General features: G+C 36.5%; 1 protein-coding gene across 1 annotated transcript; it reads right to left on the bottom strand.

Annotated features, from left to right (window-relative positions):
- Nucleotides 1-2930: 2930 nt before the first annotated feature.
- Nucleotides 2931-3603, bottom strand: LOC101028711 (peroxiredoxin-1). Its single transcript, XM_010340101.3, has one exon. It carries the CDS (start codon nt 3543-3545, stop codon nt 2946-2948), a length of 600 nt encoding a protein of 199 aa, XP_010338403.2. The 5' UTR covers nt 3546-3603; the 3' UTR covers nt 2931-2945.
- Nucleotides 3604-16792: the final 13189 nt, after the last annotated feature.

The following is a 16792-nucleotide window of genomic DNA, read 5'->3' on the forward strand; positions in this document are numbered from 1 at the left end:
TAAGAAAAATATGAAAGGAGTATTTTAAAGCTGGAAAATGAGGTAATAAAACATATATCCAAAATATAGCAACTATTATCCAGTTCCTAATAGAGTTTCTGTTTGACAAATATTTGTTGAATTAACAAATTCATCAAATAATTATGGTTTCAGAGTGCAGATAATGCTACAGTATGAACTGAAATCAGAATGCACTAGTTTTGCATCTGTGATCATTGAGGTCACATTTACCACTGCTAATTATTTTTGAAAGACAGAATGACCCAGCAAATAACATAATTTGTCCTGTAGGTGCAAGAATGAATCCAAAATTTTAAGTATCTGAGCAGTTTCTGCAATTACCAATAGAGTGCAATAGTTTTCAAAGAAATAAAGTCCTACCTCTAAAATTACACACACACACACACACACACACACACACACACACACACACACCCTCCTCAATTTCCAAAAACTTGGTGTTTTCATTACGTTGACAATAACAAGAGATTTTAGTTTGGCACCTATGCACTGAATCAGTGACATTTTATGGGAATGACACTTTCATTTACCCATTTTAAAGTTGTATGTATACTTTATGATTACAGTCAGGCACCTCATAGCAATGTTTCCATTAATGATGGATACATATTCAACTATCCCATAAGATTATAATGGAACTGAAAAATTCCTATGTAGTGGTAGGCATGGTAACATTGTCTTATAACACATTCCATGTTTATGGTGGAGCTGGTATAAACAAACCTATCATGCTGCCAGTCTTACAAGAGTGTACCAGGTACAACTACATCCACTACCTAATAATAAAGACAATAAATGACTATGTTACTGTATTTACTATGCTATACTTCTTATTATTACTTTAGAGCATACTTCTACTTGTTAAAAAAAGAAAGAAAGAAAGAAAGAAAGAAAGAAAGAAAGAAAGAAAGAAAGAAAGAAAGAAAGAAGGAAAGAAAGTTAGTTAACTGTAAAACAGCCTCAGGTAGGTTCTTCAGGAAGTAATCCAGAAGAATGTATTCTTATAGGAAATGACAGCTTCACGCATGTTACCGCCCTTGAAAACCTTCCAATGGGACAAGATGTGGAAGTGGACAACAATGATATTGATGATTCTGATCCTCTGTAGACCTAGGATAATGCATGTCCTTGTGTCTTAGTTTTTTTTTTTTTTTTTTAAGAGTTCATCTTGACTTTTATTACACACTAGACATATGAACTAGCCAGATATGAGAATGATGCTCTGTACTCTTAAAATCACAGGAAATATATTTCCACCTCCCCCTTTTTTCCTGATATTGAAATAGCGTTTTAGATTGTAGGGATTAGTTTAAGGCAAAGTAGAAGTCATAGAAGGCAGTGTATAAATAACATAACTGTGAAACTACTTTTCAGAAGCTGGTAGTGACTTGCTTAGTAATAATCACACAGTTGTGCAGCATTCACAATGCTGGTATTAATCAGCTACATATTTTGAACATCTACTGTTACTGGATACCAAAGAAAGTGAAGAACAGTCCTTAAGAATCTTCCATTCTTAGAAAGTTAAAAATAACAATAATTTTAAATTAGAAAAAGGCTTGTAAAATAAGGATACAAAGAAAATATTTTGCATAGTTGTATAAATGTGTTTGTGTTTTATGCTGTTATTACAAAAAAAAAAGCTAAAAAGTGAAAAAAATAAAGTTTGTAAAGTAGAAAAGTTAGAGTAAGCTAAGATTAATTATTAAAGAAAATTTTAAATAAATCTAATGTAGTCTAAGTGCACAGTATTTATAAAGTCTACAGTAGTGTACAGTAATATCCTAGGCCTTCACATTCACTCACCACTCACTCACTGACACCCAGAACAGCTTCTAGTCCTGCAAGCTCCACTCATGCTAAGTGCCCTATAGAAGAGTATCATTGTTTATACCATATTTTTACTGTACCTTTTCTATGTTTAAATACACAAATATTTGCCATTGTGTTCTGATTGCCTATTGAGTACAGAAACAGGTATATAAGTTTGTAGTCTAGGAGCATATAGCCTAGGTGTATAGAAAGCAATACCATCTAGGTTCATATAAGTACACTTCATGATGTTCACATGATGGCAAAATCACCAAACACATTTCTCAGAGTATATCCCTGTCATTAAGTGACACATGACTGTACAGTCATTTGTATACATATATTTTTGTGTATGTGGACATATCTATGTGATTACAAACATATATATATACACATATGCAAAAAATAAATATTAATAGATGAGTTAGAGCCCTAATTTCAAGATTATAAACACAAATGAGGAAAAAATTGTCAACTATAATCAAAATATTAACTTTGCAAGAAAGCTAATAATACTTTTGAATTTTTTTCCTTGAGATACAGCAGCTATTTCAGAAAATTTTATAAAAAATAATTGCTTTTGCAACTTCACTTAAACACAGTTTTAAATTCCTTAGTTACCTGAATCAAACATGTAAGTAATGTTTGAAACTTCGATTAAGCAGAGCTAAACTTCAGTGAATAGTGTCACTTAGAATATTTTTTAAAGGCATGCCAGAAGTCCTGTCTTATTTGGGGTGGGAAGGGTGTGTGTGTGTGGGTGTGTGCGTGCAAGTGTGCGTGCACATAGAGGTGTTACTTTTTTTTTTTTTTAAATAGAGACTCATCAAGGTCTCGGTTCAAGTTTAATACAAACTACAGAAGATCAATGGGTTGATGCCCTCTACTGATACATCATACAAATCAATGGCCTGCCCACAACACAACTCTGGCTATTCCTATTGTAGGAAGAAAGGCTGGTCTCTCCACTCTCTGTAGCAAAGGACTCCCTTGTAACACACCACAATTCAGCTGAATCTGAAGTCTTGTGTTTTACTCATGGGGGGGGAAAAAATACAAAAGAGGTTTTGTTTTCATGGCTGCCCACTGCAAGCCTGGCATAAACAGCCCGCTCACTTCTGTTTGGAGAAATACTCTTTGCTCTTTTGGACATCAGTCTTGATGTTATCACTGCCAGGTTTCCAGCCAGCTGGGCACACTTCCCCATGTTTGTCAGTGAACTGGAAGGCCTGAACTAGTCTCAAAGTCTCATCCACAGAGCGGCCAACAGGGAGGTCATTTACAGTGATCTGCCGAAGAATACCCTTATCATCAATGATAAAGAGGCCCCTGAATGAGATGCCTTCATCAGCCTTTAAGACCCCATAATCCTGAGCAATGGTGCGCTTTGGGTCTGATATCAAAGGAATGTTCATGGGTCCCAGTCCTCCTTGTTTCTTAGGTGTGTTGATCCATGCCAGGTGACAGAAGTGAGAATCCACAGAAGCACCAATCACTTGGCAGTTGAGTTTCTTAAATTCTTCTGCCCTATCACTGAAAGCAATGATCTCCGTGGGGCACACAAAGGTGAAGTCAAGAGGGTAAAAGAAGAATACAACATGTTTTCCTTTGTAGTCAGACAGGCTGATATCTTTAAACTGACCATCTGGCATAACAGCTGTGGCTTTGAAGTTGGGGGCAGGGTACCCAATTTTAGCATTTCCTGAAGACATCTTCTTATAAGCAGTCCTGACACAAATCTCCGAGAACCAACCACTGGACAGAAAGAGGACCCGCCAGAGGTGTTACTTTTAATGATGAAAATGTAGGGCATTGACAGAAATTGTAGAAGATGACTGTAGAGATGTAAATGACATTCTTATTGTATCATATCAAGAGTATATACTATCAATATGACTTACTACTATTGACTACTTTATTACCTGGCCAAACTAGAGCTTGCTGTAACTTTTTTTCCTTTTTCATGCTAAATTATTTGGGAAGAAAAATCTCTGTGTCCAGCCCACGCTTAAGGAATGGGAGGTAATATTCTTCTTCTTTGAGGATGAAGTATGTGCATAAATTATCTGGAATTGAGATTTGTCTATTTGTGCCATTTATTATTTATATATATCAGTATGAACCTATAGATATTTTGCATTTTCAGTTATAATACAATACTACTGCATATATTTTTAAATTTTATTTGAAGTTCTGGAATACATGTATGGAATGTGCCAGTTTGTTACATATGTAAATGTGTGCCATGGTGATTTGCTGCACCTATCAACCCATCACTTAGGTATTAAGACCCCCATGTATCAGCTGTTTATCCTGACACTCTCTTTCCCCCAACTCCCTACACAGGCCTCAGTGTATGTTGATCCCTTCCCTGTGTCCATGTTCAGCTCCCACTTATGAGTAAGAACATGCAGTGTTTGGTTTTCTGTTGCTGTGTTAGTTTGCTGAGGATGATGGCTTCCAGCTTCATCCACGTGCCTGCAAAGGACATGATCTCATTCCTTCTTATGGCTGCATAACTACTAAATTTTTGTTGTTCAAATTGTTCCAGCTTTGGCCATTGGGAGCTCTTTCAGTTGGCTCTGAATTTAATTTTTTTTATCTTTTTTCTAATCTTTATTATTTCTTTTATTATTCTTGTTTGGCTTTAATTTACTTTTCCTAGATTCCAAAGGTGATAGTTTGATATTAATTATAGACATTTCTTCTTTTGTAATATATATATTTCATGCTATAACATTATGTAATATTTTTACATTTAGTTCAAAATATTTTTAGTATCTAATTTTTCTTGAACCCATTTGTTAGTTAAATGTTTATGGCTTAATCTCCAAATAGTTAAAAATTTGGAATGGTAGCAGGGGATGGGACAGACCAAATTAAATGAATAGAAAACAGCTACAAATATGGGACATATTAATTCAATTACACTTGTAATCACTTTACATATGAATAGTTCACATATATTGATTAAACAAGACTGACCGGGCACAGTGGCTCACGCCTGTAATCCCAGCACTTTGGGAGGCTGAGGCAGGTGGATCACTTGAGATAGGAGTTCTAGATCAGCCTGGCCAACATGGTGAAATTCCGTCTCTACTAAAAATACAAAAATTAGTCTGTCATAGTGATGGATGCCTGTAATCTCGGTTACTCAGAAGGCTGAGGTATGAGAATCACTTGAATCCAAGAGACAGAGGCTGCAGTGAGCCAAGATAGCTCCACTGTACTCCAGCCTGGGTGACAGAATGAGATTCCAACTCAAAAAAAAAAAAAAAAAGATCGTCACGGCATCACAAGTGGATTAAAAAACAAAAACAAAACCCAACTATAACTTTCTGATAATAATTTTTAGTTTCCTTCCGTCTGGTTGGAAAAATAATGTATTTTATATGATTTTTGTTATTTTTAATTTGCTAAGGTATATTTTCTGGTTTAAAATATCTGTCTTGATGAATGCACCAGGTGGACTTCAGAAAATGTGTACTCTGCTCTTGTTATATGAAGTATTCTATATATGTTGAATAGATTAAGTTGATTGACAGTGCCATTTTGGTTATTTATAACTTTACTGATTTTTTGCCTATTTAATCTATCAACTATAGACAGAGTTTCCAACTGTAAGAGTAGATATACGTATGATTTATCTATGTCTCTTCTCAGTTCTTGCCTCTTGTATTTCAAAGCTTTGTTGTTAGGTCCATATATAGTTAGGATTGTTAGATCATCTTGGAAAATTGACTCCTTCATGATTACAGAACCTCCCTTTTTGTTCTTAATAACCCTCCTTGTTCTTTAATCTCATTGGTCTAAAATTGATACAGCTATTCCATCTTTATGTTTTCTTTTTAAAACTTTCTTTCGAGTAGTGTTAGCGTGCTATACCTTTAACTATCCCTTTACTTCTAACTTAGTTGAAGCTTTATATTTAAAGTGGGTTTCTGATAGGCAAAATGTAATTGGGCTTTGTTTTTTAGTCCACTATCTCTCTCTCTCTCTTTTAACTCGTGTATGTAAACTATTCACAGAAGTGATTACAAATGTATTTGCATTAGTATGCACCATGTTTTAACTGTTTTCTATTCATTTACAGTGGTATGGTAGTAAGTTCAGAAAATATTACTTTCCAGGTACCACTCCCTACCATTTCTATCTTCTCTGGTTTTAATTGAACACTTTGTCTAGTCTCTTAGAATATATTAGTTGTACATTTTTAAAATTTAGTTGTTGTCCCAGACTTTACTATATTTAATATGTATTTTAAACGTATCTAAATCCATATTTAAATAACACAATAGCACTTCACATATAGTATAAGTATGTTATAACAGAGTATTTTTCACTTCTCTCCCTTGTGTCTTAGGATATTGCTGTTATTTGTTTCAGTTATCCACATGCTTTATTTAATTAATACATTGTTATAAGAAATCCACTATAGGGAATGCTGGGAAGATGGCCGCCTAAGAACAGCTCAGGACTTCAGCTCCCAGTGAAAGTGCAGAGGGTGAGTGGACGCCGCATTTCCAGACTAACTCTTATTGCCCACAGACCAAGAGATACCCAGGCAGAGGGGTCGCCAGCGTCGCAGTCCCAGCCGGTGCGGCTGTTTTGGCCCCCGCGGGGCTGATTCTGCCCGCGCGGCTGCTGTGACCACTCCCTGTTGCTGCGGTTCTCCCTACAAAAGCCACTGGTCTGGGAGCCCTCTTAGCTGGCGAGCAGAGCCCTGAGACGGCAGAATAGCCCATTCATCTGAAATAGCGAGTCAGGCCAGGAGATTCCTAGGCAAAAAATCCGCCAGGAGCCGGCGCCGTGGTTCGAGCCGACTCCGTGAGTCACAGCACGGGAGATCCCGGCGCCTTTTCAACAAGCGACCAGAACGTGGGGTCGTTCAACTTAAAAGAAAAGACTCTGAGTCAGGGAGCCAGGTGATCATGCTCAGTTGGTCCCACCCCTCCACCCCCAACAACAACGAAAACAAAAACAGTAATTGGAAACCCTCTGGGTTGAGCCCTTCAAACCAAGCACAGCTGAACCAGGACGGTCCGGCTCCCTGGGGGAGGGGCTTCGCCATTACTGAGACTCTCCACTGCTATGGAGGCAGGCTGCCGTTGCCGAGGCAACCCGCCGTTGCCGAGGCAACCTGCCACAACAGAGAGAGTCCGCCATAACAGAGGCGGGGCCACCATTGCCTAGACACTTCTAACTACGCCCATATAAAAAGGACTACAGGGAAGACCTCAGGGCAGCTGGGCGGAGCCCACAGCAGCTCAGCAAAGCCCCTGTGGGCAGGCAGAGGCTAGGCATGCTGCTAGCTGGGCGGGTCAGACCTGAAAGAAAAATCAAAAAAGGCAGTAGTGCAACGGAAATTCATAAAGCACCAACTCCCTGGGACAGAGACAGACAACAGGTGGATAAACCCACAAAAATGGGAAGAAACCAGTGTAAAAAGGATGAAAACTCCCGAAACCAGAACACCTCTCCTCCTAAAAGTGATCACAACTCCTCACCAGCAAGGGAACCAGACCGGATGGAGAAGGAGGGTGATGAAATGACAGAATCAGACTTCAGAAGGTGGGTAGTAAGAAACTACAATGAGCTAAAAGAACATGTTCTAACCCATCGCAAAGAAAATAGGAACCTTGAAAAAAGATTGGACGAACTGCTGACGAGAATGGACAGCATAGAGAGGAGTATAAGTGAATTGATGGAGCTGAAAAACGCAACGCGAGAACTTTGTGAAGCATGCACAAGCTTCAACAGCCGAATTGACCAAGCAGAAGAAAGGATATCAGAGGTCGAAGATCAACTCAATGAAATAAAAAGAGAAGGCAAGAACAGAGAAAAAAGCGCAAAAAGGAATGAACAAAATCTTCAAGAAATGTGGGACTATGTGAAAAGACCTAATCTACATCTGATAGGTGTACCTGAATGTGATGAAGAGAATGAATCCAAGCTGGAAAATACTCTTCAGGATATTATCCAGGAAAACTTCCCTAACCTAGCAAGGCAGACCAATATTCAAATCCAGGAAATACAGAGAACACCACAAAGATATTCCTCAAGAAGAGCAACCCCAAGGCACATAATCGTCAGATTCACCAGGGTTGAAATGAAAGAGAAAATGCTAAGGGCAGCCAGAGAGAAAGGTCGGGTTACCCACAAAGGGAAGCCCATTAGACTCACAGCAGATCTCTCAGCAGAAACCCTACAAGCCAGAAGAGATTGGGGGCCAATATTCAACATCCTTAAAGAAAAGAACTTTCAACCCAGAATCTCCTATCCAGCCAAACTAAGCTTCATAAGTGAAGGAAAAATAAAATCCTTTGTGAACAAGCAAGCACTCAGAGATTTCATCACCACCAAACCTGCTCTACAAGAACTCCTGAAAGAGGCTTTACACATATAAAGGAACAACCAGTACCAGCCACTCCAAAAACACACCAAATGGTAAAAGAGCATCAACACAATCAAGAATCTGCATCAACTAACCAACAAAACAGCCAGGTAGCATCAAAATGACAGCATTAAATTCACACATAACAATACTATCCCTAAATGTCAATGGACTAAATGCCCCAATCAAAAGACACAGACTGGCAAATTGGATAAAAAGCCAAAACCCATCAGTGTGCTGTATCCAGGAAACCCATCTTACATACAAGGATACACAAAGGCTCAAAATAAAGGGATGGAGGAAGATCTACCAAGCAAATAGAGAGCAAAAAAAGGCAGGAGTTGCAATTCTCATCTCTGATAAAATAGACTTTAAAGCAACAAAGATCAAAAGAGACAAAGAAGGACATTACATAATGGTAAAAGGATCACTGCAACAAGAAGAGCTAACGATCCTAAATATATATGCACCCAATACAGGAGCACCCAGATACATAAGGCAAGTTCTTAATGACTTACAAAGAGACTTAGACTCCCACACAATAATAGTGGGAGACTTTAACACCCCATTGTCAATATTAGACAGATCAACCAGACAGAAAATCAACAAGGATATCCAGGACCTGAATACAGACCTGGAACATGCAAACCTAATAGACATTTACAGAACTCTCCACCCCAAATCCACAGAATATACATTCTTCTCAGCACCACATCACACCTACTCTAAAATTGACCACATAATTGGCAATAAATCACTCCTCAGCAAATGCAAAAGAACAGAAATCATAACAAACAGTCTCTCAGACCACAGTGCAATCGAGTTAGAACTCAGAATGCAGAAACTAACTCAGAATCACACAGCTTCATGGAAACTGAACAACTTGCTCTTGAATGCTGACTGGATAAACAATGAAATGAAGGCAGAAATAAAGATGTTCTTCGAAAACAATGAGAATGAAGACACAACATACCAGAATCTCTGGGACACATTTAAAGCAGTCTCTAGAGGAAAATATATAGCAATGAGTGCCCACATGAGAAGAAAGGAGAGATCTAAAATTGACACCCTATCATCAAAATTGAAAGAGCTAGAGGAGCAAGATCAAAAAAACTCAAAACCTAGCAGAAGACAGGAAATAACTAAGATCAGAGCAGAACTGAAGGAAATAGAGACACAAAAAACTCTTCAAAAAATCAATAAATCCAGGAGCTGGTTTTTTGAAAAGATCAACAAAATAGACAGACCACTAGCCAGATTAATAAAAAAGAAAAGAGAGAATAACCAAATTGATGCAATAAAAAACGATAAAGGGGATATCACCACAGATTCCACAGAAATCCAAACCATCATCAGAGATTATTACAAACAACTCTATGCACATAAACTAGTAAACCTGGAAGAAATGGATAAATTCCTGGACACCTGCAACCTCCCAAGCCTAAACCTGGAAGAAGCCGAAACCCTGAATAGACCAATAACATGGTCTGAAGTCGAGGCAGCAATAAAGAGCCTACCACCCAAAAAAAGCCCAGGTCCAGATGGGTTCACAGCTGAATTCTACCAGACATACAAGGAGGAGCTGATATCATTTCTTCTGAAACTATTCCAGACAATCCAAAAAGAGGGAATCCTTCCCAAATCATTATACGAGACAAACATCATCCTGATACCAAAACCCGGCAGAGACTCAACAAGAAAAGAAAATTTCAGGCCAATATCCATGATGAACATAGATGCAAAAATCTTCAATAAAATACTGGCAAACCGATTGCAACAGCATATCAAAAAGCTCATCCACCATGATCAAGTAGGATTCATCCCGGGGATGCAAGGCTGGTTCAACATACGCAAGTCCATAAACGTAATTCACCACATAAACAGAACCAAAGACAAAAACCACATGATTATCTCGATTGATGCAGAGAAGGCTTTTGACAAAATTCAACAACCCTTTATGCTAAAAACCCTCAATAAACTAGGTATTGACGGAACGTATCTCAAAACAATAAAAGCTATTTATGACAAACCAACAGCCAATATCATACTGAATGGGCAAAAACTGGAAGCATTCCCTTTGAAATCTGGCACTAGACAAGGATGCCCTCTCTCACCACTCCTATTCAATATAGTACTGGAAGTTCTAGCCAGAGCAATCAGGCAAGAAAAAGAAATAAAGGGTATCCAAATTGGAAAGGAGGAAATCAAATTGTCTCTATTTGCAGATGACATGATTGTATATCTGGAAGACCCCATCATCTCAGCCCAAAATCTCCTGAAACTGATAAACAACTTCAGCAAAGTCTCAGGATACAAAATCAACGTGCAAAAATCACAAGCATTCCTATACACCAGTAATAGACTTCAAGAGAGCCAAATCAAGAACGAACTGCCATTCACAATTGCTACAAAGAGAATAAAGTACCTAGGAATACAACTAACAAGGAACGTAAAGGACCTCTTCAAGGAGAACTACAAGCCATTGCTCAACGAAATAAGAGAGGATACAAACAGATGGAAAAATATTCCATGTTCATGGTTAGGAAGAATCAACATCGTGAAAATGGCCATACTGCCCAAAGTAATTTACAGATTCAACACTATTCCCATCAAGCTACCAATGACCTTCTTCACAGAACTGGAAAAAAACACCTTTAACTTCATATGGAACCAAAAGAGAGCCCGCATAGCCAAGTCAATTCTAAGCAAAAAGAACAAAGCAAGAGGCATCACACTACCAGACTTCAAACTATACTACAAGGCTACAGTAATCAAAACAGCATGGTACTGGTACCAAAGCAGAGATATAGACCAATGGAACAGAACAGAGGCCTCAGAGGAAATACAACATACCCACAACCATCTGATCTTCGACAAACCTGACAAAAACAAGCAATGGGGAAAGGACTCCCTGTTTAATAAATGGTGTTGGGAAAACTGGCTAGCCATGTGCAGAAAGCAGAAACAGGACCCCTTCCTGACACCTTACACCAAAATTAACTCCAGATGGATTAAAGACTTAAACATCAGACCTAATACCATAAAAACCTTAGAAGAACATCTAGGGAAAACCATTCAGGACATAGGTGTAGGCAAGGACTTCATGACCAAAACGCCAAAAGCAATGGCAACAAAAGCCAATATAGACAAATGGGACCTAATCAAACTCCACAGCTTCTGCGCGGCAAAAGAAACAGTCAGTAGAGTGAATCGGCAACCAACAGAATGGGAAAAAATTTTTGCAGTCTACCCATCTGACAAGGGGCTGATATCCAGAATTTACAAAGAACTAAAGCAGATCTACAAGAAAAAAACAAACAAGCCCATTCAAAAATGGGCAAAGGATATGAACAGATACTTTACAAAAGAAGACATACAGGAGGCCAACAAACATATGAAAAAATGCTCATCATCACTGGTCATCAGAGAAATGCAAATCAAAACCACATTGAGATACCATCTCACACCAGTTAGAATGGCGATCATTAAAAAATCGGGAAACAACAGATGCTGGAGAGGATGTGGAGAAATAGGAACACTTTTACACTGTTGGTGGGAATGTAAATTAATTCAACCATTGTGGAAGACAGTGTGGCGATTCCTCAAGGACCTAAAAATAGAAATCCCATTTGACCCAGCAATCCCATTACTGGGTATATATCCAAAGGATTATAAATCATTCTACTACAAGGACACGTGCACACGAATGTTCATTGCAGCACTGTTTACAATAGCAAAGACCTGGAACCAACCCAAATGCCCAACGATGATAGACTGAATAGGGAAAATGTGGTACATATACACCATGGAATATTATGCAGCCATCAAAAACGATGAGTTCAAGTCCTTTGTAGGGTCATTGATGAACCTGGAAACCATCATTCTCAGCAAACTGACACAAGAGCAGAAAATCAAACACCGTATATTCTTGCTCATAGGCGGGTGTTGAACAATGAGAACACATGGACACAGGGAGGGGAGCACTACACACTGGGGTCCGTTGGGGGGAAATGGGGGAGGGGGGGATGGGGAGGTGGGAAGAGATAGCATGGGGAGAAATGACAGATACAGGTGAGGGGACGGAAGGCAGCAAAGCACACTGCCATGTGTGTACCTATGCAACAATCTTGCATGTTCATCGCATGTACCCCAAAACCTAAAATGCAATAAAAAATATATATATAAATAAATATAAAAAAAAAGAAAAAAAGAAGTCCACTATAATTTTATCCTGTTTCTCTATAGATAAGATTATTTTTTTTCTGTGGTTTCCTTCAATATGATCTCTTTGTATTTGATTTTCTGCAGTAGACTACAATATGCTGGAGTATGTTTGAGGGTTTTGTGGATTCTGTTTATATTGTGGGAATTATTCTACTTGGTGTTCTCTGAGCTTCTTGGATTTGTAGTTTGGTGTTTGCCATTATTTTTGAAAAGTTCTCAGCCATTGTTATATCAAATACTTTTGTCTACTTTATTCTTTTTTTCTTCTCCTTCTGGTATTCTAATCATACATATGATATAAATTTTAAGACTGTCCCTCAGTGTTTGAATGTTCTTTTATTTTTGTCTAACTGCATCACAGTTTGGGAAGTTTTCATTGACTTACCTTTATCATCATTGATTCTTTCCTCATCCATGCCAAGTCTGCCAATATAACCATCAAAGACATTCTTCTTTTCCGTTCATGTGTTTTTTATTTCTAGCTTTTGCCTGTTCAATATGATGTTGGCTGTGGGTTTGCCATAGTTTACTCTAATTATTTTGACATGTGTTCCTTCAATGCCTTTCTTTTTCAGTATTTTACATTGACAAATCATAATTGTATTACATTTATGAAGCATGAAAAGCAACTAAAAATGTATTAAAGACTTAAACATAAGATTGATACCAAAAATTACTAGAAGAAAACATAGGAGAAAAGCTCCACAACACTGATCTGGGCAAAGATCTAGAGTCCTTGTTTTGGTCTCGCCTTTAATTTTGGGCTTCCTTATGTACTCTTGCTCAGAAAGAGACTGTTCCTGCTACTCTTTTAATTGTAATCCACAGTTAAATTCCATTTGCCTCTTAGTAAAAAGTCAATTGACCACTAAAGTGTGAGTCTATTTCTGGACTTCTGTTATTTTAAACAATTTATTTGCTCTTATGTTAATACCACACTGTCTTAATTACTATAACTTCATAGTATATATTGAGGTCAAGTTACATAAATCCTTAAGCTATCCTCAAAATCTTTTGGCTGTTCTAGCTTCTTTGCCTTGCCACAAAAATTTTAGAATCTACTTTGTAAATTTATTATTTTGAAAGTCTTATGTGGTTATTTGAAATTTATTAAGTGTATAACTAAACTGAGAGAAAGTCGGTCTCTTAATCATAGTGATTCTTCCAACATACCAGTTTATAGTACTTCATTTTTTTTAGGCTTTCTTTAACTTCTCTTAGCAATTATTTATAATTTTTAATGCAAATCTTAGGCATATTTTGTTATTTGTTTCTACTAGTTCATAATTGTGATGCTATTATACATAGTGTTTTTCTTTTAATTTCCAGTTATTTGCTGCAAGAATATAGAAAACTGATTTGTGTGTATTGAAATTGTATCTCACAAAAGTGTTAATTTTATTTACGGATTTGAGTAGTTGGTTTGCAGTTACCTTAGTATTTTCTACATAGGCAACAATATCATCTCTAAATAGAAGTTTTACTCGTTTTCAGTCTTTGTCATTTTTCCCCTGTCTTTTTTCACTAGCTAGAAATTCCAGTACACTGTTGTAGAGAGCTGATGAGAGTGAATGTCCTTAATTAATAATCTAGAAAAAGCATTCAATATTTCACTATTAAGTATAATGTTATCTGAAGGTATATACTTGCCCTCCATCAGACTGAAAATACTCTCTTGATATCCAGTTTGATATGCTACTGAATATAAAAAATGGGCATTAAATTTTAACATATGATTTATTTGCAGAGTTGGAAATAATCATAAGATATTTTTCTTTATTCTGTTACTATAGTAAGTTGCTATAGAAAGCATCATCTGGAATAAATGCCAATTAGTTATATTATTTATTTTATATATTGAATTCCATTTGCTTATGCTCCTTCCAAGGATTTTTTTTCAACTATGTTCATGATGTATATTAGATTATGCTTTTACCTTTTATGATATTTTTGACAGGTTTGGGAGTGAGGTTTATCTTGACCTCACAAAATAAGTTGAGAAATATTACCCACTTCCTTATTTTCTGAGGGAGTTTATATAAAATTCTATATTATTCCTTTCTTAAACATTTGATATATTCCACAATAAAACCACCTGAGATTAAAGTTTCGTTTGTGGGAATGTTTTTGGTAATAAATTTACTACTTTGTAGATATGAGACTGTTCATATTTTCTTCTTCTTCTTGAGTTAGTATTGGCAAATGGTGTTCTTCCAGAGATATTTTTAATTTCATCTGAATGGTTATATTGCCATAAAGTTGTTAATAATATTTACTTATTTTTAATGTCTGTGGGATCTATAGTTGTATTCTCTCTTACATTTCTAATACTAGAATTTATGTCTTCCTCTTTACACTGTTCCTGGAAAATATTATTAATTTTACTAATACACATGAAGGACAGACTTTTGGCTTTTTGCATTTTCTCTCAGTTTCTTGCTGTCATTTTCTATTTAATTGATTTCTAACTTTAATTTTATTTTTGCTTCTTTATATTTACTTGCTGTTTAATGAGTTTACCTTTACCTAACTCTTTCAATCAAATCACTGATTAATTTTAATTCTTTCTCCTTTCCTAATAAAAGCATTTAAAATTATCAACTTTTCCCTAAACACTGTCTTAGCTGCATCCCACAAATTTTGACATATTTTTATTTTTATTCAGTTCAAGTATTGCCTGATTTCCTTTTTGATTTCTTTTTCATTCATACATTCTAATAGGGCTTCTTGCTTAATTTTCACATAATAGAGACTTTCTATATTTTCTATTTTTGATTTTAAATTTAACATTTTCATAGTCAGAAGGCACATTCTTTAGAAAACTTATTATTCGGTCTTTTGAAATTTAATAAGATATATATTAGGGACCAGCATACAGTTTATTTTGGTGAATTCCATGTGCACATGAAAAAAATGTGCATTCTGTAGTCACTGGATATAGAGATACATAAATATTAAATGGTCAACCTGTTTGACAATGTTGTTCAGATCTTCTCTGCACTTATTATTTTTATCTAGTTGTTCCATTATTTACTGACAGGTTAGAAATCCATGCGTGTACCTATGCAACAATCTTGCATGTTCATCACATGTACCCCAAAACCTAAAATGCAATAAAAAATAAATTTAAAAAAATAGAAAAAAAAAAAAGAAATCCATGTGAATATATCACTCAGATCTGCTTCAGAGAGCATAATTGGTTGATGACCCTATGGCTGCCTGTCTGGTCTATACCCATATCCACACAAGGCCATGCTTCTATAGGTTGCTCACAGCTGATTACGAAGCACATTGAGAGGACTGAGGAAGGCCCTTTTTGGTAAGACATAGAACTGTTCCAAAGAGCCACTATGGCTGAAGATCTCTAGATTTGTCTGGCAAATCTTTGTTTACCTGTATTGTATTACTCGTCTATGCAGTCCTCTTTCCCGTGTCTCTCTTTCCACAGGTGTTAAATTTACATCCTCTCCTCCTGTACCCGCCTTGTTTTGCTCTCTTTCTCCATAAATCTCCTGCACATCTAATCCCACCTTGGAGTCTGTTTCTCCAAGACCCAAACTAATGCCAAGTGTGTTAAAATCTCTAAAAATAATGATAAGTTTTTCTTTATTTCCCTTTGTTTTGTCAGCTTTGCTTTACGTATTCTGAGTCTTTGTTAGGAAAATACACATTTATGTCATTCTGGAATTGAGTGATAGAATATATTTTAATATTTAGCATTTAATGTTCTCCATTCCTTCTTATAGATATGAATTTTCATCTAGTATAATTTTCCTTCAGCCTCAAGAAGTTTCTTTAGCATTCATGGCAAGACAGGTCTACTAGTGATGAATTTCCTGTTTTCCTGTATCTGAAAATGTTTTTACTCCACCTTCTTTTGTTAAGAATATTTTCACTGGAAATAAAATTTTATGTTGACTCTTCCTTTTTACTTTTTCTCTTAGCATTTTAAATATGTTTCTCTATTGTCTTTTGGTGTATTTATTTCTGTCGAGAAGTCGGCCATCATTCATATTACCAGTCTCTATATAAAATCTGTCAGTTTTCTTTGGTTGCTTTCAGCATGGGCTTCTGGCAATTGGACCATGTGAGGTTTTAATTTGTATATAGGTTGGTGCTTGCTTAACTTTTTGACTCTATAAGACATTTTCCTCCAAATTTGGAAATTTTTCAGTTATTACTTATTCAAATATTATTTTTGCTCCTCTCTTTTTTCCTTTCTCTCTCTGTGCTCAGCTTCTAGTACTCTAATTGCACATATATTAGAATACCTCCTATTATTCCATAGGTGATAAGGCTCTGTTCTTTATGTTCAATTTTTGTTTCTCAGATTGGACAATT

Source organism: Saimiri boliviensis, chromosome 3 (assembly GCF_048565385.1).
Source record: "Saimiri boliviensis isolate mSaiBol1 chromosome 3, mSaiBol1.pri, whole genome shotgun sequence".
Lineage (NCBI taxonomy): Eukaryota > Metazoa > Chordata > Mammalia > Primates > Cebidae > Saimiri > Saimiri boliviensis.

Excerpts from the sequence above, each read along its gene's own strand:
- LOC101028711 (XM_010340101.3), bottom strand. The coding sequence starts at position 3,545 with ATGTCTTCAGGAAATGCTAAAATTGGGTACCCTGCCCCCAACTTCAAA.